Raw genomic sequence first — 20636 nt, 5'->3', positions numbered from 1 at the left:
GGTGCCACAGTTCTCCGTAGGGATGGGGTGGGACTGCAGTTCCCCCTGGGGCTGGGGGTGCAGCCTCCAGGGCTCATGTAACAGCCCACATTCTCCCACCCCAAGCCACCCCGGCCAGCCCAGCCCAACCCCGCCAGCTGTCTGACCACAGCGCTGTCAGCTGTCCCTGCGCGGACACAATGCCAGGCTCAGATTACCCAGGCTGGGGAGGACAGAGGGGTTCCATCTGCCCAGACCATCCGGCCTCCGTCCCCACTCTCAGGCTCAGTTGACCCAGTCCTCTGTCCTTGTTCCAGCCGGGGGCTGAGGACAGAGCTGGGGATAGATGAGCATGGGACAGAAAGGCAGAGTGCTGAGGAAGGGTCCCGATCGGGGCTCCCTCCTTCTGCTCCCTCCAGCCTGGTTAGGATTTGGGGAGGTGGGAAGGCCGATGGGTAAACACATTTGGTGCTTGAGTTTCTGTGTCACATGGTTGAGGTCCCCAAACTTGAACGTAAATGAGAGCACCAGGTGTCAGGGTCCCCCGGTCTCTGAGGCAGGGAACTTGGGTCTGGTGAGCTTTAAAGGAAGGGGGACCAAGGAAGATGTGGGACACAGGCCCTAAGAAACAGGACAGTCCCTGAGTAGGGGCTCCTTAGTGGGCTCTCAGCATCTGTGAAATCATCCATTCATGGAGTCCCCAGCTTGTGGGGGGACATAGCGAGGCCAGGGGGACCCAGGGATAAGCCTGAACTGCTCATGGGAACTCATGGCCCAAGGTGGGGGCAGGCAGGCAAGATGAAGGCGGTGGCCCCTGTAGAGTCTGATGAGGGGACCCAGAGGGCCCAGAAGGGCTTCCCTTATAGCTCAGTCGGTAAAGAATCTGCCTGCAATGCAGGAGACCCGGGTTCGATCCCTGGGTGGGGAAGATCCCCTGGAGGAGGAAATGGCAACCCACCCCAGTATTCTTGCCTGGAGAATCCCCATTGACAGAGGAGCCTGGTGGGCTACAATCCATGGGCTCCGCAAGAGTCAGACATGACTTAGCGACTTAACCAACCAACCAAGAGGGGCCAGAAAACCAGCCCCATCCACACTGTGGATTGTGGTCAGTGGGAGGCTGGGCTGAGGCTGATCTAGGCACGGAGGGCCCTGCTGCCAGTGAGCCACCTGTCTTCTGACTGGCTATTCCCAGCAGACAGCTCAGCATGACCCAGTAGGTGGGCAGGTTCCCAGATGTGCCGCCCACCCTTCGGCACGCTGGGGGAAGGGTGGGGGAGGTCTCTGAGGGCTGGAGAGAAGGCACCATCAGAGGATGTGTCCCCCTCCCCCTGAGCGAATGGTGTCTTTGGCCATTTCAGTGTGTGACAGTGAAGCAGAAGTCAGCCCACATGCCCCATCCTTGGAGATCCAGGTGAGGTTGGCTCAGACCCCAGCCCCCCACATCAGGCCACAAGGCCCTCCTGTCCTTGCCAGGACTTTGGGGTCGCGGGGTAACAGTAGTTGCCCCTGCCTTCCCCGAACTACCTCCATCTCTCATTTGGTGCTGCTCTGGACCCTGCGCTCGGTTTTCCTGGACGACCCTGTCCCCAGCCCGAAAAGCTTCCCTCTCACCACGCATCTAGGTGTGTGGCCCATTTTCCCTGGAGTTTACCAAGCCAATGGCTCCTGTTCCCCACTTTGCCCCCGGTCCCCCCAGACTCAATTCCGTCACCTGTTTTGCAAAGCAGTACCTCTCCTCTTCTCTGTGCTGGGCTAAGTTGCTACAGTCATGTCTGACTCTGTGATCCTATGGGCCCCAAGTTCCTCTGTCCATGGGATTCTCCAGGCAAGAATACTGGAGTGGGCTGTCGTGCCTTTTCTCCAGGGGATCTTCCCCACCCAGGGAGCGAACCCATGTCTCTTAGGTCTCCTGCATTGGCAGGCGGGTTCTTTACCACTAATGCCACCTGGGAAGCCCACCTCCTCCTCTCTGCTCACCTCCAAGTTGATGCTTTGCCAAAGATCATTAATGGCTTCTTCCCCATAATCATGGACCACCTACTGCCCGCCCTCCTCCACCACCCCCAGGGATAGATGGTCAGCTGATTCTCGACATTCCTGACTTTCTTCCCTACAAGTGTCTGGGAAGGAAAAGGAACACTCTGGAGAGTGACTTCCTTCTGGTAGGACCTGTATCTCCTTCTTCTGGATGCAGATTTTAACTCCTGGTTTTTCCCCTTCTCTCTGCTCTGGGAGGTCTCCTTGGTGATCTTGGGGCATCTCTGAGGAGTGGTAGTTTCTGCCCTGGAGGTGTTAAGGTCGGGGTATGGGAACCATTGGACTTCCTGGCAGCTTAGTGGTAAAGAATTCACCTGCCAATGCAGGAGACTTGGGTTCGATTCCTGGGTCAGGAAGATCCCTTGGAGAAGGAAATGGCAACCCACTCCAGTATTCTTGCCTTGGAAACCTCATGGACAGAGGAGCTCGGCGGGCCACAGTTCCTAGTGTTGCAAATAGGCAGACACTACTTAGAGCTTAAACAACAACAGCTTCAGTTTAGTCGCTCAATCGTGTCCGCTCTTTGCGACCCCGTGGGCTGCAGCATGCCAGGCCTCCCTGTCCATCATCAACTCCCAGAGTTACATGTCCATTGAGTCGGTGATGCTGTCTAGCCATCTCATCCTCTGTCGTCCCCTTCTCCTGCCTTCAATCTTTCCCAGGATGAGGGAACAACAGCTTGGAATCCATTAAGAGAAAGCCTCCTGTAGTCCTCACTAACTGTCTAACAACTGTGCCACCTTCTCCTCCAGAGGCCTGAAAAGCAAAATGTTCATTTCCCAGGCTCCCTTGCAGGCGGGGCAGCCATGTGATGACCTCTTGACCGATGGGGTGTCTGCTGAAGTCAGCTGAGTGGTTTCAGCTTTTTCTTCCTGCTAAAAGGGTCAGAAAAGGCTGACCCCTTTCCTGTCTTGAAGATGATGTGAAATACGGAGCTGTGGCAGTTGTGCTACCCGAGGCTTCAGGCTGGAGGACAAAATCAGCACGTGAAGGAGGGAGGGCTGGGCAGAGAGCACAAAGCCGGGTCCCTCACAGCTTGGTGGGGCAGCTGAGCCAGGGAAGCAGCTGCCGTCTCGAGATTCTTCCCATATGAGAAAGAGGAAACCTTGATGTTTAAACCCTGAGTCTTGGGGATTTTCTGTTCCTTACAGGCCAGCACATTTTCCTGATGGATTTATCGCCCTTTGAGAGAGGGTGGGTAGCTGTGCTGGCCTGGGGAAAGTGCGTAGGGACTCCCTCTGGCTTCATGGGAAGCTGGTCCCCTGTTGGTGTCACTTCCTGGGGAGGGAAGGAGATGGGGTTCCATGCCACCTGGAGGGTGAACCAGTCCTGACAGCACCCTGGGGCTGGAGTGCTGGGCTAGTGGGTGTTGTTGTGGGACCCACTGTGACCCTGGGAACCTGCTCAAGAGGCATCCTTAGTTAGGTGGGGCATTTGGGGGTTGTGGCTCAGCTGGTAAAGAATCTGCCTGCAATGTGGGAGACCTGGGTTTGATCCCTGGGTTGGGAAGATCCCCTGGAGAAGGGAAAGGCGACCCATTCCAGTACTCTGGCCTGGAGAATTCATGGATTATATAGTCCATGGGGTCGCATAGAGTCGGACACGACTGAACGACTTTCACTTCACTTCTCTATAAGGTTCATAGCCAGGCACCTGAGCAGGCTTGACATGCTGAAGCCTTGCTATTGCATTGTGTAAGACTTGCTGCAAACAGAGCCACCATGTGGCAAAGAGAAGCAACAACAGTGGTCAAGGGATCCAGTTTCAGCCTTTCCGCCCTCACACATCTCTGCGTGCACTTCCCAGGTGGCTCAGTGGTAAAGCATTACCTGCAATGCAAGAGACGCCAGAGACGGGTTCGGTCCCGAGGTTGGGAAGATCCCCTGGACTGGCAACTCACTCTGGTACTCTTGCCTGGAGAATTACCATGGACAGAGGAGCCTGGAGGGCTGCAGTCCATCGGGTCGCAGTCAGACATGATTGAGCACACATACACTACTTAGATATCGCCGTGAGTGAGACAGAGACCCTTCCCGAGTTGGTGGCCAATTCCAGGGAAGACCCAGACTCCCTGCTCATCTGAAAGGTGTAAGTCTAAGCTAGTTTTCCTATTGAGAGGGGGAAAAAACCTAAAGATGTGTACCTTGAATTTTTGGAAGGTTCATATTGGACAGCAGAAGTAAGTAGGGTCAGTTTTGATTCTAAATGATTTCTCTTCTCTTCAGCTCCATGTAAAGATTAAACATCTTTCCTTCTATGTACCTAAGCTCACAAGGTCACTGATTCCCTCTGAGGGATGTGGGCTCAGCTGTGAGTCTCAAGCCTGCACATCAAGGAGGTGAAGAATCAGGTTTTCCAACCTGCCTCAGTCCCCTCTCAGTTACTACGCCAGGCCTGGACGTGGAAGGCCCCTGTGAGCTCCCAGGGACCTGTTCTTAGTGACTGCAGCCCACAAACGAGGAATGAGATAAACAGCCACCGCTTAAATTTGCAGGACACACGTAACTACTGTGACTCCTACTAGCAAATTTGAGCTTCAGAATGCCTCATGAGCCGGACTTAAGACACACTTTGAGAAAGCTGCAACTGAGAGGTGAGGGCTGGTTGGCCCAAGGTCACCTGCTGGTGTAACTAACAACCCCCAAAGGTTGTGTCTCGACACAACAGATGTTTACTGTTTCACACAGTTTCTGAGGGTCAGGAATCCAGGAGCAGTTGAGGGGGTGGTTCTGGCTCAGAGACTTTCAGGTTCATCCGAAGGCTCCACTGTGACCAATGGGGCCCCCTCGGCCAGAGGATCCGAGGTCATTCACAAGGCTGTTGGCTGGAGGCCTCAGTTCCTTGCCGCGAGGACCTCTCCATGGGGCTGCTCATCATGCCAGCCGGCTTCCCCAAAGTCAGAGAGCTAGCTGACCGTGAGTGAGGGTGTAAGAGCAAGCGGATGAGAATGTGCTGTGATGTCTTTCACTATCTGCCCTCAGAAGTGACACCCCATCACTTCCACCTCAGCCTACAGGTCACAGAGACCAATCTCAGCACCGTATGGGAGGTGCCACACAGGGTGTGAGTACCAGGAGGTGGGGGTCCCTGGGCCACCCTGGAGGTAGGTGACCACACAGAACCACATCCTCAAAGAATTTGGCCCTTGGGATAGGATTGGTGGGGTCTCCCTTTGGGGTAGAGTTGTCAGATTTAGTCAGATGTAGCAAAATAAAATACAGCGTTCCTAGTTAAATTTGAATTTCAGATAGGCAATGAATCATCTTTTTTTTTTTTTTAGTATATGTACGTCCCAAGTCTTGCCTTGACAACCCTACTTTGGGAGGAGGAATAAGTACCCGTCCCTGGGATGATGGCTGAGTCCCGAGGCTTTCAGATGGTGTGTCTGACCTGAGCTGGACAGGCTGATCTCTGGATTCCGTGGATGCTGAACCTGACCTTTCCATCCCTGTCCTCAGCTTCCCAGAGGGACCCAGAGAGAGTGGCCGAGGCTTAAAAGCCTGGGGAAGGCCATTCTGCAGTCCTGAGGCTCCCATGCCTGCCAAGAAACTCCTTCCTTAGAAGACCTGGAAACAAAGGCAGCCCCAAACTCGGCTCCAGGTGGGGCCTCAGATGCCCAAGGTTTAGGGGTTGGCAAGGGAAGGTGCTGGAGGAGCAGGGGAGGAAAGGTCCAGGATCCCACCTACTCCACCCCCCACCTGGGGGAGGGGGAGGCTAGAAGATGCTTCTGTCTCTCTGATCCCTCACAGAACGGCCCAATAGGCCGGCTCCAGTGCAAACTCCCTGGTCCCTAAGCCAGCCCCCTGCAGGCGTGTGTGCTAAGTTGCTCAGTCCTGTCTGACTATTTGCAACCCTATGGACTGTAGCCTGCCAGGCTCCCCTGTCCATGGGGATTTTCTAGGCAAGAATCCTGGAGTGGGCTGCCATGCCCTTTTCCAGGGGATCTTCCCAGCCCAGGGATTAACTCATGCCTCTTGCATCTCCTGCACTGGCAGGCGGGTTCTTAATCACTAGTGCCACCTGGGAAGCCCAAGCCAGCCCCCTGCCTCCCCACAAATCGCCTTGCCCCACCCCCAGCCGATGTCCTTGCTCAGACCTTCTCCAGGGGGTCCTGGTTTTATTTGCAAAAGAACCACTGTTGAGATGTGGGCTCCCCCCTCCAATCCTGGACCTCAGCTATCTCTGCCCCAGCCTTGCAGGGACCAACTGGGCTCGGGTCTCAGGGCCGAGATACAGCCATCTCAGGAAGAGCTGGTGGTCTCTCAGACACCCCTGTCCACACAGCTTCCCACCCCACCCCCACCCCCTGCAGGCCCATTCCTTTCAGGCCAACCCCCTCCCCTCGCGCCCAGAAACGGCCCTGGTTGCTGGGCTGGCCAAGGGCTCTAGATGAAGCGCTTGTCCTTCTCGAGGTAGGAGAAGGGGTCCCCAGGGAAAGGCTGAGCTGGAGGCTGGTTGTAGGCGCCCTGCAGGAAGATCCAGGCTGTGCCCACCACCATGATGGGTGTCACCACGAACAGGCAGAGTCGGTCCACGGTTCGAGCGACCCGGTTCCAGCAGTCCTTCTCCTGGGGCCAAGGGTAAGAGACAGTGGGGTGAGAAGGGCCCCCAGACCACAGACTCCCACCCCAAGCTGGGGCCCGGTGACAGATGCACGGCCTCAGCATAGCTGTGGGGGCTACCTCCGGCTTGCAGCAGATGGGAGGTGCTGGTGTGTCTGCAGCAAATACCCAGCCCCCCTCCCCTGCTTCCCAGCGACTGGCAGGGCTTGGTTATCCTATCTGTCCAGGAGACAGAGAGCAGGGCCATGGCCTCCCCCAAGCTACGCAGTGCTGCCACAAGCCTGTATGTGAACTGAAAAAAGTGCCCCTATTTCAAGAGAGAATTTTTACAAGTTGTATACACTAGGGGTAAAGAACCTGCCTACCAGCGCAGGAGACCTAAGAGACCAGGGTTTGATCCTTGGGTCAGGAAGATCCCTTGGAGGAGGGCATGGCAGCCCACTCCAGTATTCTTGCCTGGAGAATCCTATGGACAGAGGAGACTGTGGCGGGCTACCGTCCATAGGATCACAGAGTCAGACATGACTGAAGTGACTTAGCACATATGCACAGGTTCAATACTGAATAACCATATAAGGCAGTCTTTTAAGTGTCTGGCTTTGTCTGGAGTTTCAGGCTTGGAGTTGAGCAGGGACAGAAAATGATTGGCAGCTAGGAGAAAGAAGGGACCTGAAGGGAGGTCCAGAGCATGGCCCCAACAGGGCAGAGCTGTGTGTTTGTGTATACACCTTAGTGTGTGCCTGGCCACACACACTGCTATGAGGTTATAAGCAGGAGCTCCCACTCCCTTACAGGCCTGGAATCTGCACTCACTCTTCACTCCTTCATCTAAGTTGGCAGGTATCTCGGAGGGGAGCTGTGCCCCCTTAAGATAGGATATGCTTGATTAGTGCACTACTTGAACACCTGTACATGGGAACACCGTGGCTACTCACCTCATTGTAACTGTTCTGGTCCTTCATGTGGTTGACGATGAAGTTGGCCCCATCCACAGCTGGTTTCAGCTCACTGAAGAGCTCCTGCTGGGCCTGCTCAGAGCCTGCTGGGGGCTGGCCTGTGGACACCAGGCCAGGGGTGGGCATGAGGTGTGCCCTTACCCCACCTCCCATGGATGAGCCAAACTCCAGCCACTGGAGACTCACGTGCTGTGGTGAGGCGCCGGGCCAGCCCATGCCGCTCTGACTGCTTCTCAAACATGAGGTCACTTCGGGACTTGAGTGAGAAGTACTCCTCTGCCTTGGAGATGTAGCCCAGGGAGCTGCTTCTCCTGATCAGGGCTCCAGGGCTGGGCCCGTCCTCTGCCGGGCGGGACATGTGCAGGATCTCGGGAAGGGTCTCCAGGAAGAGCTGGGTAGGTCAGAGGAGCCATCATACAAAGTGGGTCACCTTCACTCATCCAAATATTGGGGCTTCACCCCTGGCTGCCTCAAGGTGTTCCCCAATCCATCATTTATCCCCCCGACCCCTAACTGATGGACACTTAGGTCGCTTCCAGTTCTCCCTCACTGCTCAGCATAGAGAAGAACTCATTGGTTGAAAATGAATTCCAGGTGAAAAACAAAAAGTCAGAAAAATGCCCCGAGTGCCGAACTAAGACCAGAAAAGTTGCTAAACGACCCCCCTCAGCTGTCCCCAAACCACCTGGTGGCCCTGCAGAGGACGAGAGGCAAGGAAAGCACCCCTCCTGGGGACCCTGCCCCCACAGTTCTTTGTTTGATAACCAATACATAATAGAATCAACGAACCATCCTCGTGTAGCCAGGTGAAATTCTTCAGAAGCATTTCGCTGTGTAAACACCTCTCAGATAAGAACTTTATCTAAGATGTTCCCTCCTGCCTGTGTGTGTGTGAGTTGCTCAGTCCTGTCCGACTCTTTGAGACCCTATGGGCTGTAACCCACCAGGCTCCTCAGTCCATGGCGTTCTCCAGGCAAGAATACTGGACTGGGTTGCCATGCCCTCCTCCAGAGGATCTTCCCGACTCAGGGACTGAACCTAGGTCTCCTGCACTGCGGGCACAGATTATTTATCTGAGCCACCAGGAAAGCTCCCCTCTTTCCTGCCTGGCCCCTACCAATTCCTACGCAGCCCGAGGGAATCACCACACCTTGACTTCTAGCACTAAAGACTGGTTTTGCCTGTCCTTGAACTTCACAGAAAGGAAATTTTGCAGTCTCCTTAAAGTCTGACTTCTGGGTAACATTCAGCCTGGGGCGAGTCGAGAAGCAGGGGTAGCAACCTCCCCACCGTGTGCATGTGCGCGTGCGCTCCATCATCACTGGGTACTGCCCCCGCGTGCCGGTGCGTGTGTACGCATGCGCCTCGCTCATTCCGCCGCAGAGAGGAACTGGGCAATCTCCAACTCTTGGCTACTGAGCCCTCACCTTCTTCACCTGCTCAGACAGCACGTGGGTGCTTGGTGTGCGGAAGTGAATGTTGAGCACGATGACACAGATCACCACGACCACGGTCACCAGCACCATGCCAAAGAGCAGGAACCTGTGGGTGCAGGTGCAGTCTGGATCCCCTGCCCAGGGTGGGGCTGGGTGGGGCGGGGGGGGGCGGAGGGCGGTCGGGGAGGGCTGCTCACTTGCCAATGAGGGGGATGGCCATGGACGTGGCTGGCAGCCGCTTGGAGATGAGCAGCAGGAAGACAGACTGGGCCAGGAGCACCGAGATGGCCATGGATGTCTTCTCGCCACCTGGGGGACCCTGTCCTTAGCTCTGACCTCTGGCCCAGGGCCTGGAGGGTCGCACGGTGGCCCCTGCACTGCTGTCCACAATGCCATGGTGCCCAGAGCTCAGGAGCTAGAGCACTTGGGTTCCCATCCGTCTTTCCCCTTATTGCTAGGTGACCTTGGACAAGCAGCCTAACCTCTCTGTGCCTCAGATTCCTCAACTGTTAAATGTTGGGAGGACAGAGCGAGAGAGTGTGTCTCAAATGCTCCGACTCTGCCTGGCTGTGGGTGAGAGCTCAAGAAACAGTTGCTATCCTCGTCAGCCAATCCCCTGCCACTCAGCCCCTCTAGACCACAGATCTGCGTAGAAGCCCCAGGGTGTCCTCACAGACCCCAGCCCAGCCCCACCCTGCCTTGCCCACCTGAGCCCCTGAGAAGTGCTGTGGGGTGGGCCCCGTGGTCACAGACCCCTGGCCCCCTGCCCTACTGCCCCTTCTTGGCCTGCAGTGTGCCTCACAGCCTGGCTCTGGTTCCCACCCCACCGCCCCCAGGCTGTACTCCCAATCCTGTATTTTCCACCCTGTCTGCCAGGGTCAGGGCTGGATCATATTTGTCTCTGGAACTCACCGTGCCCTGCTCATAGTAAATGTTCTGGAGCCAAGTGACCACAGATGACATGTGACATGACACCTTCTAGAATGAGGTGAGTATAGATTGCATGTCCTCTGCCCTGGCTTCCTAGAGACCCCGTGATCCACCCACTGGCTCCACAGCCAATCTCTCCCCAGCAGAGGGAGACTGTAGTGTTCTCCCTAGGGTCTTTGGGAAGCCCAGCATGAGAGGCAGAAGTGAGGTCCAAGAGGGAGGGGGCCTTGTCCTCTTGTGGGATATCCCACAGGGTCACAGAGCCCTGCCACCGACAGGCCATGTGCTCCTCATACATGGACCCTGGGCAGGGACCCCCAGGAGTGGTGACGCACCCCCCCCCGGCCAAGCGGCTCCCAGGGAAAGTGAGGGGCAGGGCTGGGGCAGCTGAGCTCAGGGGCCCTCGGGAGGGGGTGCCGGGTGCTGGGCTCACAGTCAGCCGGCAGGTAGAAGACCAGGTTGATCATGAAAGAGATGAGCACGCAGGGCACCAGGATGTTGATGACATAGAAGAGTGGCTTGCGGCGGATAATGAGGTAGAAGGTGACGTCCTGGCGGTTAGGACTGTCCAGCGGCGCACTGGGGTCCACGTTGACCCTGGCTGGCCGGTGCACTATCTCCCATTCCCCGTTCTCTGAGGGAGACACGTGGATGCCTTGGGGTCAGGCTGGGCAAGGTGGCCAAGGAGAGGCTTGGTGCAGGATGGGGGGGGCTAGCGGGGACTGAGCCGGCCCAGGGGCTTAGCCAGGCCTGTCTGCAGTGTCCTAAGGGGGCTGGGGGGTGGGGACCCAGAGGAGGGTTCACGTTCTGTTTGTGGGTGTCTTTCCCTGGGGCTTGGGATGAACATTTCACTCTCCAAGGGCAAAGTTTTCCTCTGGGATGGATTTTTTTTTTTTCTCCTTGGGAAAAATAAAAGCTGAGGCCATATGTGGTTCAAATAAGAGCCTGGGGAATAACAAAGCAGTCAGAGGAATCACTACCCCCACCATGATGTACCAGCCTTGGGACGAGCGGGATGCGGTCTCTTCTGACAGACAGGGGCAAGTGGTTGGGCCCCATACAAGGTCTGAGCCTGGTCACAGACGGGGGAGGGGGGGCGTTGGGAGGGGGCAGCATACACACCGTGTGGACGGCACACGGCACACACATCAGATGACAGCCAAAGCCCCAACCACCCCCCGGGCCCTCTGGGGATGGGAAAACTAAACCACCCCTCTCATCCGTCGGCCAGATCGACCCCAGGGACCCTGTCCCAACGGGGAAGGGTCTGTGTCCACCTGCACGTCTGTGTACCGGTGTGACCATGCCCCGTGTATGTACACACACGTGCAGCTCTGTGACTATCTGTGGGCAGGTGTCCAGGGGAGCCTGGCCACCCAGGAGCTGCTGCTCCCGGCACCTGTGAAGCCCTCGGGATCGATGATGATCCACTCCACGGGGTAGGAGCGGCCGTCTTCTTCATCCTGCTTCAGGCTCAGAGTGATCTCCTTGGTCGTGTACTTGAGCGAACTGGGGAGGGCAGAGGGCAGAGGGTGGGTCTCAGCCGCTGGCCGGGGCCACGGTGGGGATGGGGCCTCTGCCTGGGGTTGGGGGAGTGTTTGCCTCCCTCGGCCCCTGGTAGGGTGCCCTGGTGGGGAGGGGCGGTCGGAGAAGTGGGGGCACCTGAACTTGAGGGAGCAGTTCTGCCAGTCGAAGGGGAAGTAGGTGACAGAGATGGGGCAGGAAGAACGGAAGATGGCGGGCGGCAGCCAGTAGACGTAGCCCGAGGGGTAGATGAGCACGTTGCAGGGGTAGGAGATCCGGAAGGAGCCGTCATTGCTGGGGACACGGACAAGGGCCACAGTGAGTGCTGGCCAGCGTGGGGGAGGCAGAGGTGGGAGGGCGGCGGGAGGCGGGGCGGGCTGCAGCTCAACTTGTTCTCCAGCACAATCTCTGGGCGCCACACCATGTCAGCGGGCAGACGCAGGACGCTGATGTTCCCAAAGTCTTCAGCATCCCACTGCAGCCGGCTGTCTGTCCAGCCCTGGAAGCCCAAAAGCAATGTCAGCACTGTGACAGTGTTCCTTGAGAAGAAGATCCTAATTCACCAAAGGCTCTATCTGGGCTGTGGTGGCAGTAGCTGGTGAGAAGGGCAGTTGGGTCTGGGGTTTCTCGGGAGGCAGGGGCCAGTCTGTCCTGGAGGACAGGGTCTGAAGCAAGCTGGGGATCCCCCAGCAGAAGCAAGCACAGGGGTATTTGGGCCCTGCATCCTCTCTGCCACCCCGTGGCTCTGCGTGGGGTGTTCTCCTTACCTGCTCGATCCACACATTCGTGGTGAGGGTCTCTTCAACTTCTTTCTGTAATCAAGCAGGAAGCTGGTGCCCCAGAGGCCAGTACACATTCCCCAGGTGCCTTCTCCCAGCTCCCACCCGGGGGGAGACCACGATGATGACCTGTCCCCAGCAGTCAGGAGTGGATGGACAGACCAAGAAGCAGGGAGAGCACATGGCCTCTTGAATGTGTCATGGGTGCAAAATGGGGTGGAGGTGGGGGAGATCCCAGAACTGAAGCTGGAGAGGAAGGGGCATCACCTGAGGTCTGCAGGCAGTACGGAGCCTGGAGAGGGCCTGAGTGCATTTCCAGGGGAGAGGGCCTACTGGAGCTGGGGCTGGGGCCTTGACCTTCCTCCCCATGGCCATCCCAGCCGGACCTCCGGGAAGCTGTGGCTGCTGCCCTTCCCCCACCAGCCAGGAGTGGCCGCTCACCAGGGAGATGAGGTTGGAGAGGGTGAGAGCCAGGGAGATCTCCACGCTGTCCTCTTTGTGCACTGCGGGCCGCAGCTCCTTGTTGTAGGCCTTCTCCTCAAACAGGTGCCGGATCAGCCGCTCCTCCTCGTTCAAACCCCAGCTGCCTGGGGAGGGTGGGGGACAGGGGCCCAGGGAGGACGCTGCCCTGAGGTCCTGCTGGGCATGCAGTGGGACCCCGGGGGTCAGCCCCTCCAGGGAAAAAATGGCCGTGGGAGTGGGGAGGTGAGCCTGATGCTGGGAGAGGGTGTCCCGGGTCAGAGGAGGAGAGAGGAGACCGTGCAATGGGGACGCTTTGGGGAGGGTGATGGCCATTCTTACCGCACACGACCAGGGCGGCCAGCAGCCCCACTGTTAATACAGACCCTTCCATCCTGTTCCTCTGACTGGGTCTTGGGTCTGCCCCTCCGGTCGGCAGGGCTGGGGAGTGCGGGTGAATGCCAAGGGGACAGGTGCAGGGTGGGGGCGTGGGGGGGGGGGGCAAAGGAAAGAGGCAGCCGGAAATGCAATCTGACACCTCTAGGCTCTGCGGCAGGGCAGAGAAACTGGGGCAGGTGATGAGGGGGTGGGGACAAGGACTGGCTGGCGGGGGCAGGAGTCGAGGGACATAAGGCAAAGGGACTCCCCACAGCTAGCAGTGAGGGTCGGGGCCGGGCGGAGAGGCTGAAGGCTGGGGGCAGCGCTGGGCAGCCACGGACAGGGCAGTGGGGACAGGCAGGTCGGCTGCTGCCATTTCTTGGAAGGCAGACCGATATCCTGAGATGGGGGCCTTTGCAGCTTTCCTCCAGTGTCTTTGTGACCTCTATCAGCTGAATCTGAAGGCTGGGCCCTACCCGTTCATCCACTCCAGTCCCACCCTAAAGAAGCTCTAGAGTGGTCTTCATGGATCATAAATAATGTTTATTAAAGCAGCTGTGATTTTCTGGTGGTGCATCTGAGAAGACACGTGGAGCCCTAACCTCCCGCCCCCACCCCACTCTGGCAGTGACAGTTTGTCATCGTGCTCCTTGATCCCCTCCCAGGGCCTGGAGCAGTGGTCCTGATGGGGGTTGGGGGAGACAGGGGGTGGAGTGGAGACCCAGCTCAGGGCCACCTGGCTGGGGGCACGTGAGGGCTGAATGGGTGGCGCCCCTTCCTCCCCAGCTCTCGGCCCTGCCTTGAACCCTTGCGGGCTCCCTCGGGCTCTGCCTCTGCCAGGGCTGCCAGGCGGAAGGCCTGCAGGGCCTGCAGCAGCAGCCGGGGAAGGCTTCGGGCCAGCGTGGCTGGCTCCAGACCCACCAGGCCACTGAAGACCACGTGCCGGCCCCCCAAGCCTGCCCAAACCCAGGCTCGGAAGAGCCCAGTCAGTGTCTTGGAGCCCAGGTCTGCCAGGACCTGCAGAGGGGAGAGGTAGACAGCTCAGGGGCCCACAACCCCACTCCTGGTCCCCCTCCTCCTTGCTCCAGAAACTCAACAGGCAGAGCTACCCTGTCCCTATCCCCTCCCGCTAATCCAGCACACTTCCTGCTCACTTGGACATGCCCACACTCCACTCCCACCTCCTCTCCACTCCTTCACACCCACCCAGCACCCAGCTCACATTCAGCTGCCCTCCCCATAGCCGTTCCCCCACCCATGGATACCCTCCCCCACCTCCACCCCAGGCTGTTGGGGAAGGGTCCCTTCTGTTCCCCCTCCCCAGCAGGGCTGACCCAGGTTAGCCTTCCCAGGTCACTGTGAAGGAGTCTGGGAAGCCTGGAGACCCACCTCGTTAAAGTCCATGGCCAAGCGCTCCGGGGGCACCTGCAAGATCCAGGCGTGGGTGCCCTGAAGGGTGGCCAGCTTCTGCCGCAGGGGCTCCAGCCCAGGGCAGCCTGCAGGAAGAGGAGAGACCTCAGGAATAAGAGAGAGCTGACGCTAGTATGGAGTCGGGGTAGTATTCCACCAGAACCTCGGGACACCTCCCAGTGGGTAGACCTCCACATGCTGGGATGGGGCAGCTGAAGTTGAGAGGGGTTAAATGGTAACACAAACCCCAGCCTCTGTAGACACTGGAGCGGGCCCAAAGTCACAAGTTTCGCGCCCCCCCCCCCCACAAAGAATCATGCGTCCTGCTGCAAGTGAGGGCGAGAGCGGGTCTGACCGCTGCCAGATGAGGTGAAAATGCATCCCAGCACAGACAACCCCGAGAGTCCCCTCCTCCACACAGCCTCCCTTGGCCGGCTCCTCTGGCGGCCGCCGGTAGGGGGCGTCATTACCATTCACTTCACTGCGCCGCTCCGACCTCCGCTTAGAGAACCGAGCGCCAGTAGCCCGGGGAGGCGATCCTGGGGAGACGGCAGGGTTAGGGGAACGGCGCGGTAGCGCTGGGGTGGGCCGGGGCCGGGCTGCGAAGAGCTTGGGGTACCTGAGTGCAGCCGCTGCTCGCGGGAGGGGTGCCTGGGAGGATCCCGGAGCGACGGAGCGGGGCGAGCCGGGGCTGGGGCCAGGCGCCGCACCCCCAGGCGAGGGCCGAACAGCTCCTGGGCACCCCGCAGCAGCTCCAGAAGGGTGTGCGCCAGCGAGCGCAGCTCTGCGGGCGAGACGAGAGTCCGAGCGGCGGTCAGACGTGGGCCAGACCCTGGGGCCCCCTCCCCAGGAACCGGACTGACCACATCGCCGCCGGCGCTGCAGACACTGCTGGTGCGCCAGACGGGCACAGGCGCCCGCGGGCCCCAGGCAGAGGTGGGCGTAGAAGGCGCAGGGTGGGGCGGCCTCTGTCTGCGGTTCCTCCGACGGGTCCCAAGCCAGAAGCTCCCTGCAACTGGGCTCGCGGCTGAAGGGGGCGGCTGAGGGGGGCTTCGGAGGTTAGCTTACCACCTTCCCCTCGCTTTAAGTCCTAGCTCCCCAAATCCCTCCCGGGAGGAAAATAGGCTTTCCCCACGCAGGAGCCTGGGGGCCGGTGGGATGGAAACGGGCTCGCCCCAGGGAACTTATGGGGCACTCTGGGCAAGGGGTGTGGGGGAAAGGTGCTCACCGCTCATCTGCTCCTGGAGCCAGTCCTTGAACACAGCCACACGGGTGTAGACTCCAGGCTTCCCCGGCTCCCCACATCCGTCCCCCCAGGAGGTGACCCCGTACAGGACCTCCCTGGGGCGGGGGCCAGGCTCAGAACAGGTCAGGGGGCCTCCCGAGTCACCCTGCAAGGACCAAGAGAGAGAGGCAAGAGAGAAGGCACTGTATGGACCCACCTTATCACCTCCCCCCACCCCAATGACACCCTTACAGGCAGCTCTGAGCTCTACTGGGGTTACCACTCTTGTACCCATTTTAGCGATGAGGACATAAAGGTGCAGAGAAGTTGATGAAGTTCCCTGATTGTAGCAGGGAAGGAGGCGGTCCCGCCGCCGGGGAGTGGCCCACTACTACCCTCTGATCCGGCGGGTCTCATACCTGGCACGAGTCGATGCCCCCGGCCAGGTAGCCCGCACAGAGCATGCTGCTGGGGCGTAGCCCTGGTCCCAGGGCCCTTCTGCAGGTGTCGGCGCTGAGCAAGGGCACACGGGCCTCCCTCACCGCCTCGGCCTCTGGCCCATCTACAGGGAAGCCGTGGAAGGGGCTCAGGCCTGGATGGCAGGGGTTCTGTTTTAGGGTTCCCCCTTCCCACTGCCCTCCTTGATTCTTCCCCACTTGGCGAGATGGGCATTATTTTGCAAAGACAGCTGGGCGTAGGTCAGAATCCTTCCACCCCAGCCTTCCCAAGCTCTATCACTCCAGACCCCGCTTTCCCCCACGCCCCCGCGTGGCTCACCCAGGCCCTGTCCTGCCTAGTACCTTCGAAGAGGGCACCCCAGCCGGCGATGGCGCAAGGAGTGCCTGCGGGGGGCTCCTGGGGCTCCTGGGGCAGGCACACGGGGCGCGCCGCCCCTGTCGGGCTCACCGGCGTCCACAGCTGCACCAGGGCCAGGTCATTGTGGAAGGTCCGAGGGTCAAACTGGGGAGGGGGTGGCGGCGCCGTGTAAACGAGGCGTGGGCTGGGGGTGCTGTTCCCAAGTCTGAGGGCCTGGGGCTGCCCTCTCACCTTCGGGTGGGGCACGATGCGGTTCACCTGAACCTCCTCCGCCGGTTCCCCCTCGGACCCCTCGGCCAGCGTTACCGTCCACAGAAGCTCGTTCGGGGCCCTGCGGCGCGAGACACGCAAGACAGGAATGCGAGAAGCTTCCCCCTGGAGACCCTGCCTCCGCCCACGGGTACCGCCCAACCCCCAGCTAGCCAGAGGCCGCGGACAGTGCGCCGGGGGGAAGACGCCGAGGCGGGGAAGGAGACAGCCGCCAGGGGGCAGCAGAGACCGGGCCTCCCGCGCGGCGCCCCACCCCGACGACCCGGGAAGAGATGGAGCCCCGCGCTGGGGATCCCGGGGCCGCGGGCCCGACGTACCCCGCGAAGCAGTGCGCCGCCGTGAGCACCCAGGACGCGGCCACCAGGACGCCGCCGCACAGAGGCTGCCCGCCGAGCTGCAGCCTCACCAGCCAGGGCCAGGCCCCCGGTGGTGCTGCGTTGCCCCCCACAATGCGGCCGTACGCCCGCGTCACGTTGACAGCGCCCGGGCGCCTCTCGCCACAAGGCCCTGGAAAGGCCGAAGGGGCACAAGTAAGGAGGCACAAGTCCCGGTCGTCCTAACCATCGAGACCCCTCCAGGGTCCACCCTGCGCTCAGCCCTGCTCCCCTCCCCTCTATCCCCCAAGCCTTTGCAAGCTCACCTGGCTCAGGTGAATCCTTCAGGAGGGGGGCTTGAGGCCTGGGACGCCCAGGTGCTGCTGAGAAAGAAACACAGCTCTGAGCCTCACGGCTACCCTTCCCCTCTTCTCCACTCCAGGCTCGGCCTGAGCCCTCTCTCCGCCTAACGGAGCATGCCATCCACCCCCCTTTACCCTGCCCAGTAGTGTGTGTGTGTGTGTGTGTGAATAACTCAGTTTCCGACTTCTTGCGAGCTCATAGGCTGTAGCCCACTAGGCTCCTCTGTCCATGGGATACTCCAGGCAAGAATACTGAAGTGGGTGGCCATGCCCTCCTCCAGGGAATCTTCCCCACCCAGGGATAGAACCCAGGTCTGCCTCATTGCCGCAGGTTCTTTGCCCTGTGAGCTACTATGGAAGGGTCTATTTCAGCTGCCATAAACGGCTCACTGTTCACCAGATGAGCCCAGACTGTGCCAGCCCTCCTGCCTTTGCACCTGCTGTGTGCCCAAGCCTTTCCACCTGGGGAGACCCTCCCCTGCCTATTCTTGGTTGCAGCCCCACCCTGTCCGTGTGTGTCCCCAAGAGGGAGTGAGTTCTGAAGGGAGTGATGAGGTGGGCAGGAGAAGGGGCCCTGGGGTAGTCGGGGCGAGCTCACCGGGGCATGGGGTGGTGTGGTTGGCACAGCTCCGGCACTCGTGCAGTCTGTGCTGAATCTCCATCACCACTCGATTCACCGCCCACTGGGCGCTTCTCTGGGCAGCCTGCAACACCTTCGTCCCCTGGGCAGACAGAGCTGCGGGGGACAAGTCCCTCACGCAGGGTTGGGGAAAAGCCCCAGGCTCGTCCACCTTGCCCCAGCTCTGAGCCCTGCCTTGGGAGACCCAGGAGGGAGGCAGGGTGGGCTGCCGGAGTCCTGGGAGGGAATGGCACTCAGAGCAGATAGAATCGGATGCTTGGCCTGACATAGCTCTGCGATTTCAACAGGGCTGGGCTGGAGTCCTTATAAAAGGAGGGCCTTTCCTTAAAAAACCTTAAAGGGAAAACAGGACCCCAAAGGTGCAGATATTATAGGACACGGGCTTACGGACACAAAATGACCATGGTGGGTTGTGTTGCCCACCTTGGGGCCCAGAGAGCCAAGGGGACGCTGCCCTGGGTCCCTTCCTCCCTGCTGGACCCAGAACCTTCCGGAAAGCACACCTTTTGGCAGTGCTTGCCAGCTGCCCTCCCCCTCCCCCGCCTCAGTATCCTCTTTCCTCTCCCACCTGTGTCTCATTTCTGGCCCCTTCTGCCAGCAGAGAGGGGCGACAGGGACGCAGAAGGCGCCAAAGGGCCCTGTGAGTGGAGATAGCAAGCTCAGGGGCCCCCTGCCTGAGACCACCCCTCCTTCCTTGGACCAGCTCACCTTGCAGGGTGCTGGGGGGCACGCGCATGTACAGCGGGTGCCCGTGGGCAGACCGTGGGTCTGGGAGGGGCGGCAGCAGCAGCAGCAGCGCGGCCAGCAGCATGGTGACCCTGTCCCCGCACTCTGTCCCCCTCGGGTCCGCCCTCCAGGCGCTTATCCTTGGTGCCTGCCTCCTGGGCACTGAGTTCTCGGCCCTCAGACCATCTGACTCTGTTCTCTCACTTCAAAATGACCCGCTTCCCTTGGCCCGTCCCTCACCTGGCCCTTTACTCCCAGGAGCCCACAGGGGGAAATGGGGCCTGGGGCGGGTAGGGGGGGCGCTATAGAGAGGACAGACTGCGGGATGGGGGCTGGGGTCGGGGGAGGGAACGGGGTAGTGGGCTCACCTTTGAAGTCTCATCATCTGGGCTCTGAGGCCCCCCCTCCGTCTGTCAAAGGAGCCCTTGTTTCTGCGGCTCCATCAAAGGGGCCTGGACAGGCCAGAAGAACTGACCGTTGGGCTGGGGGCCAGGCGGAGGGGGCTGGTGGGCAGGTCCTATCTCCAGGGCGAAGAAGAGGGGAGATTCCTATCCTCGTCTATTCCCTGAGGAATTTACGGCTATGTTGGGGAGGGGTGTGTGTGTGTGTAGACACTCCTGAGGGGAGGAGGCAGGGGGTGTATGAGGGTCTTCTGCAGCCCCGCCCCCTGAGGAGGTGCCCAAGCTCCCAGCCTCTTTGCCCCTAATTGCTTGGCAGCGTCCCTCCCCAGTGTGGCCATTTCTAAAGATGATCAAAGCGCCCTAATTAGCGCAGTAATTGCCGCCCTGGGAGGAGTGGGGTGGGAAGAGACCGAGGCAGGCGGATGCTGCAGTGGCCCCGAGGGGAAGGCGGGAGATGAAAGTCCCCCCCACAGTGGCCCAGTTCGGGAAGGACAGGCCCCAGCAGCCTCTGCCGCTCTCCCAGACCCCCTGCCCTGTGCAGGGCCCGCTCGGGCTGCCCGGGCGGCATTGTTCTCAGTTGCTGTGACCCTGATCTGGCAGGAGAGTCTTCTGGTGTCTCATGGGAAGGGCCACAAATGGGCAGCTCTCAGGGGCCCACGTCCCCCACCTGGGCATTGAGGAGCTGCCCTTCTACTCCACAGAATGTCCTGGGACCCGAAAAAACATCCTGGTGCCCCCATTCATTCTGGTGACCCCAGGGCGCCTTTGGCCCGGCCTGGTGCTTTTTTCAGAGTAGATCTGTCATGACATCTGCTCATTAACATTGTCCTTTCTTCTCCAGCTTTTGCTCCTTCTGCATAGGTGAACGCAGCCTGATGGGAACCTGTCCCACCTTTGACAAGACAGAACCCCAGACCTGCAGAGATAGCCTGAGTCAGGGGTCCCATGGGGTTGATGGGTAAGAGGCGGAGAGGGGGCAGCCGGATCCAGCAGCTTCTCCAAGTTCCTCCTTCTGTGCCACTGTGGGCAGCAGACAAGAAGCTTGATTTCTTTGTTTCTCCTTGAAATTCTCTTCCCCGGAAGTTTGCAATGCCCCATGAGTTTGGTTCTCCCCAGCCTCTCTGGGGCACTGATCACAAAGAGGCTCCCAACCCCTGGAACTCCAGTCTGAGTCAGCTCAGCCCTGTCCCCGAGAGCCAGTCGCCAGCATCTCTTCCCAAGTCTGCATTCGGTGACATCACTTCTGTATCTTGAAGTCAGCCCTGGTGGGAATCAGCGAATGCTAATAATCAGAGCTCTTTTTCCCAGGAGGGCCAGTGATTTGGCATTTGCCATCACACCACTGCATTGTTCAGTTGCTAAGTTGTGTCCAGCTCTCTTTGACTCCCATGGACTGCAGCATGCCAGGCTCCTCTGTCCACCACTATCT

At 59.6% G+C, this 20636-nt stretch overlaps 2 protein-coding genes across 5 annotated transcripts; both read right to left on the bottom strand.

The window, feature by feature from the left end:
* Window positions 1–6404: 6404 nt before the first annotated feature.
* CHRND (cholinergic receptor nicotinic delta subunit) lies at window positions 6405–13059 on the bottom strand. 4 transcript variants are annotated; one of them, XM_068968316.1, is made up of 12 exons: window positions 13008–13059; window positions 12648–12793; window positions 12195–12239; window positions 11817–11926; window positions 11566–11721; window positions 11303–11412; window positions 10337–10537; window positions 9171–9282; window positions 8965–9079; window positions 7724–7928; window positions 7517–7635; window positions 6405–6587 (listed from the first exon to the last, which is right to left on the bottom strand). In XM_068968316.1, exons 1-12 carry the CDS (start codon window positions 13057–13059, stop codon window positions 6405–6407), a joined length of 1554 nt encoding a protein of 517 aa, XP_068824417.1. The 4 variants fall into 4 exon arrangements, with proteins under 4 accessions (XP_068824417.1, XP_068824418.1, XP_068824419.1 ...); XM_068968317.1 differs by lacking the exon at window positions 12195–12239; XM_068968318.1 differs by lacking the exons at window positions 12195–12239; window positions 12648–12793; window positions 13008–13059 and having other exon boundaries at window positions 11849–11898.
* Window positions 13060–13769: 710 nt separating this feature from the next.
* Window positions 13770–18891, bottom strand: PRSS56 (serine protease 56). Its single transcript, XM_068969390.1, has 13 exons — window positions 18789–18891; window positions 18066–18176; window positions 17405–17458; window positions 17082–17271; window positions 16726–16825; window positions 16479–16638; window positions 16098–16240; window positions 15682–15844; window positions 15317–15493; window positions 15073–15237; window positions 14924–14992; window positions 14433–14539; window positions 13770–14060 (listed from the first exon to the last, which is right to left on the bottom strand). The coding sequence occupies exons 1-13, from the start codon at window positions 18889–18891 to the stop codon at window positions 13770–13772; spliced, it is 1833 nt and encodes a 610-aa protein (XP_068825491.1).
* Window positions 18892–20636: the final 1745 nt, after the last annotated feature.

This window comes from Capricornis sumatraensis, chromosome 3 (genome assembly GCF_032405125.1).
Source record: "Capricornis sumatraensis isolate serow.1 chromosome 3, serow.2, whole genome shotgun sequence".
Classification (NCBI taxonomy): Eukaryota; Metazoa; Chordata; class Mammalia; order Artiodactyla; family Bovidae; genus Capricornis; species Capricornis sumatraensis.
This window is presented reverse-complemented; position numbering and strand designations above follow the sequence as displayed.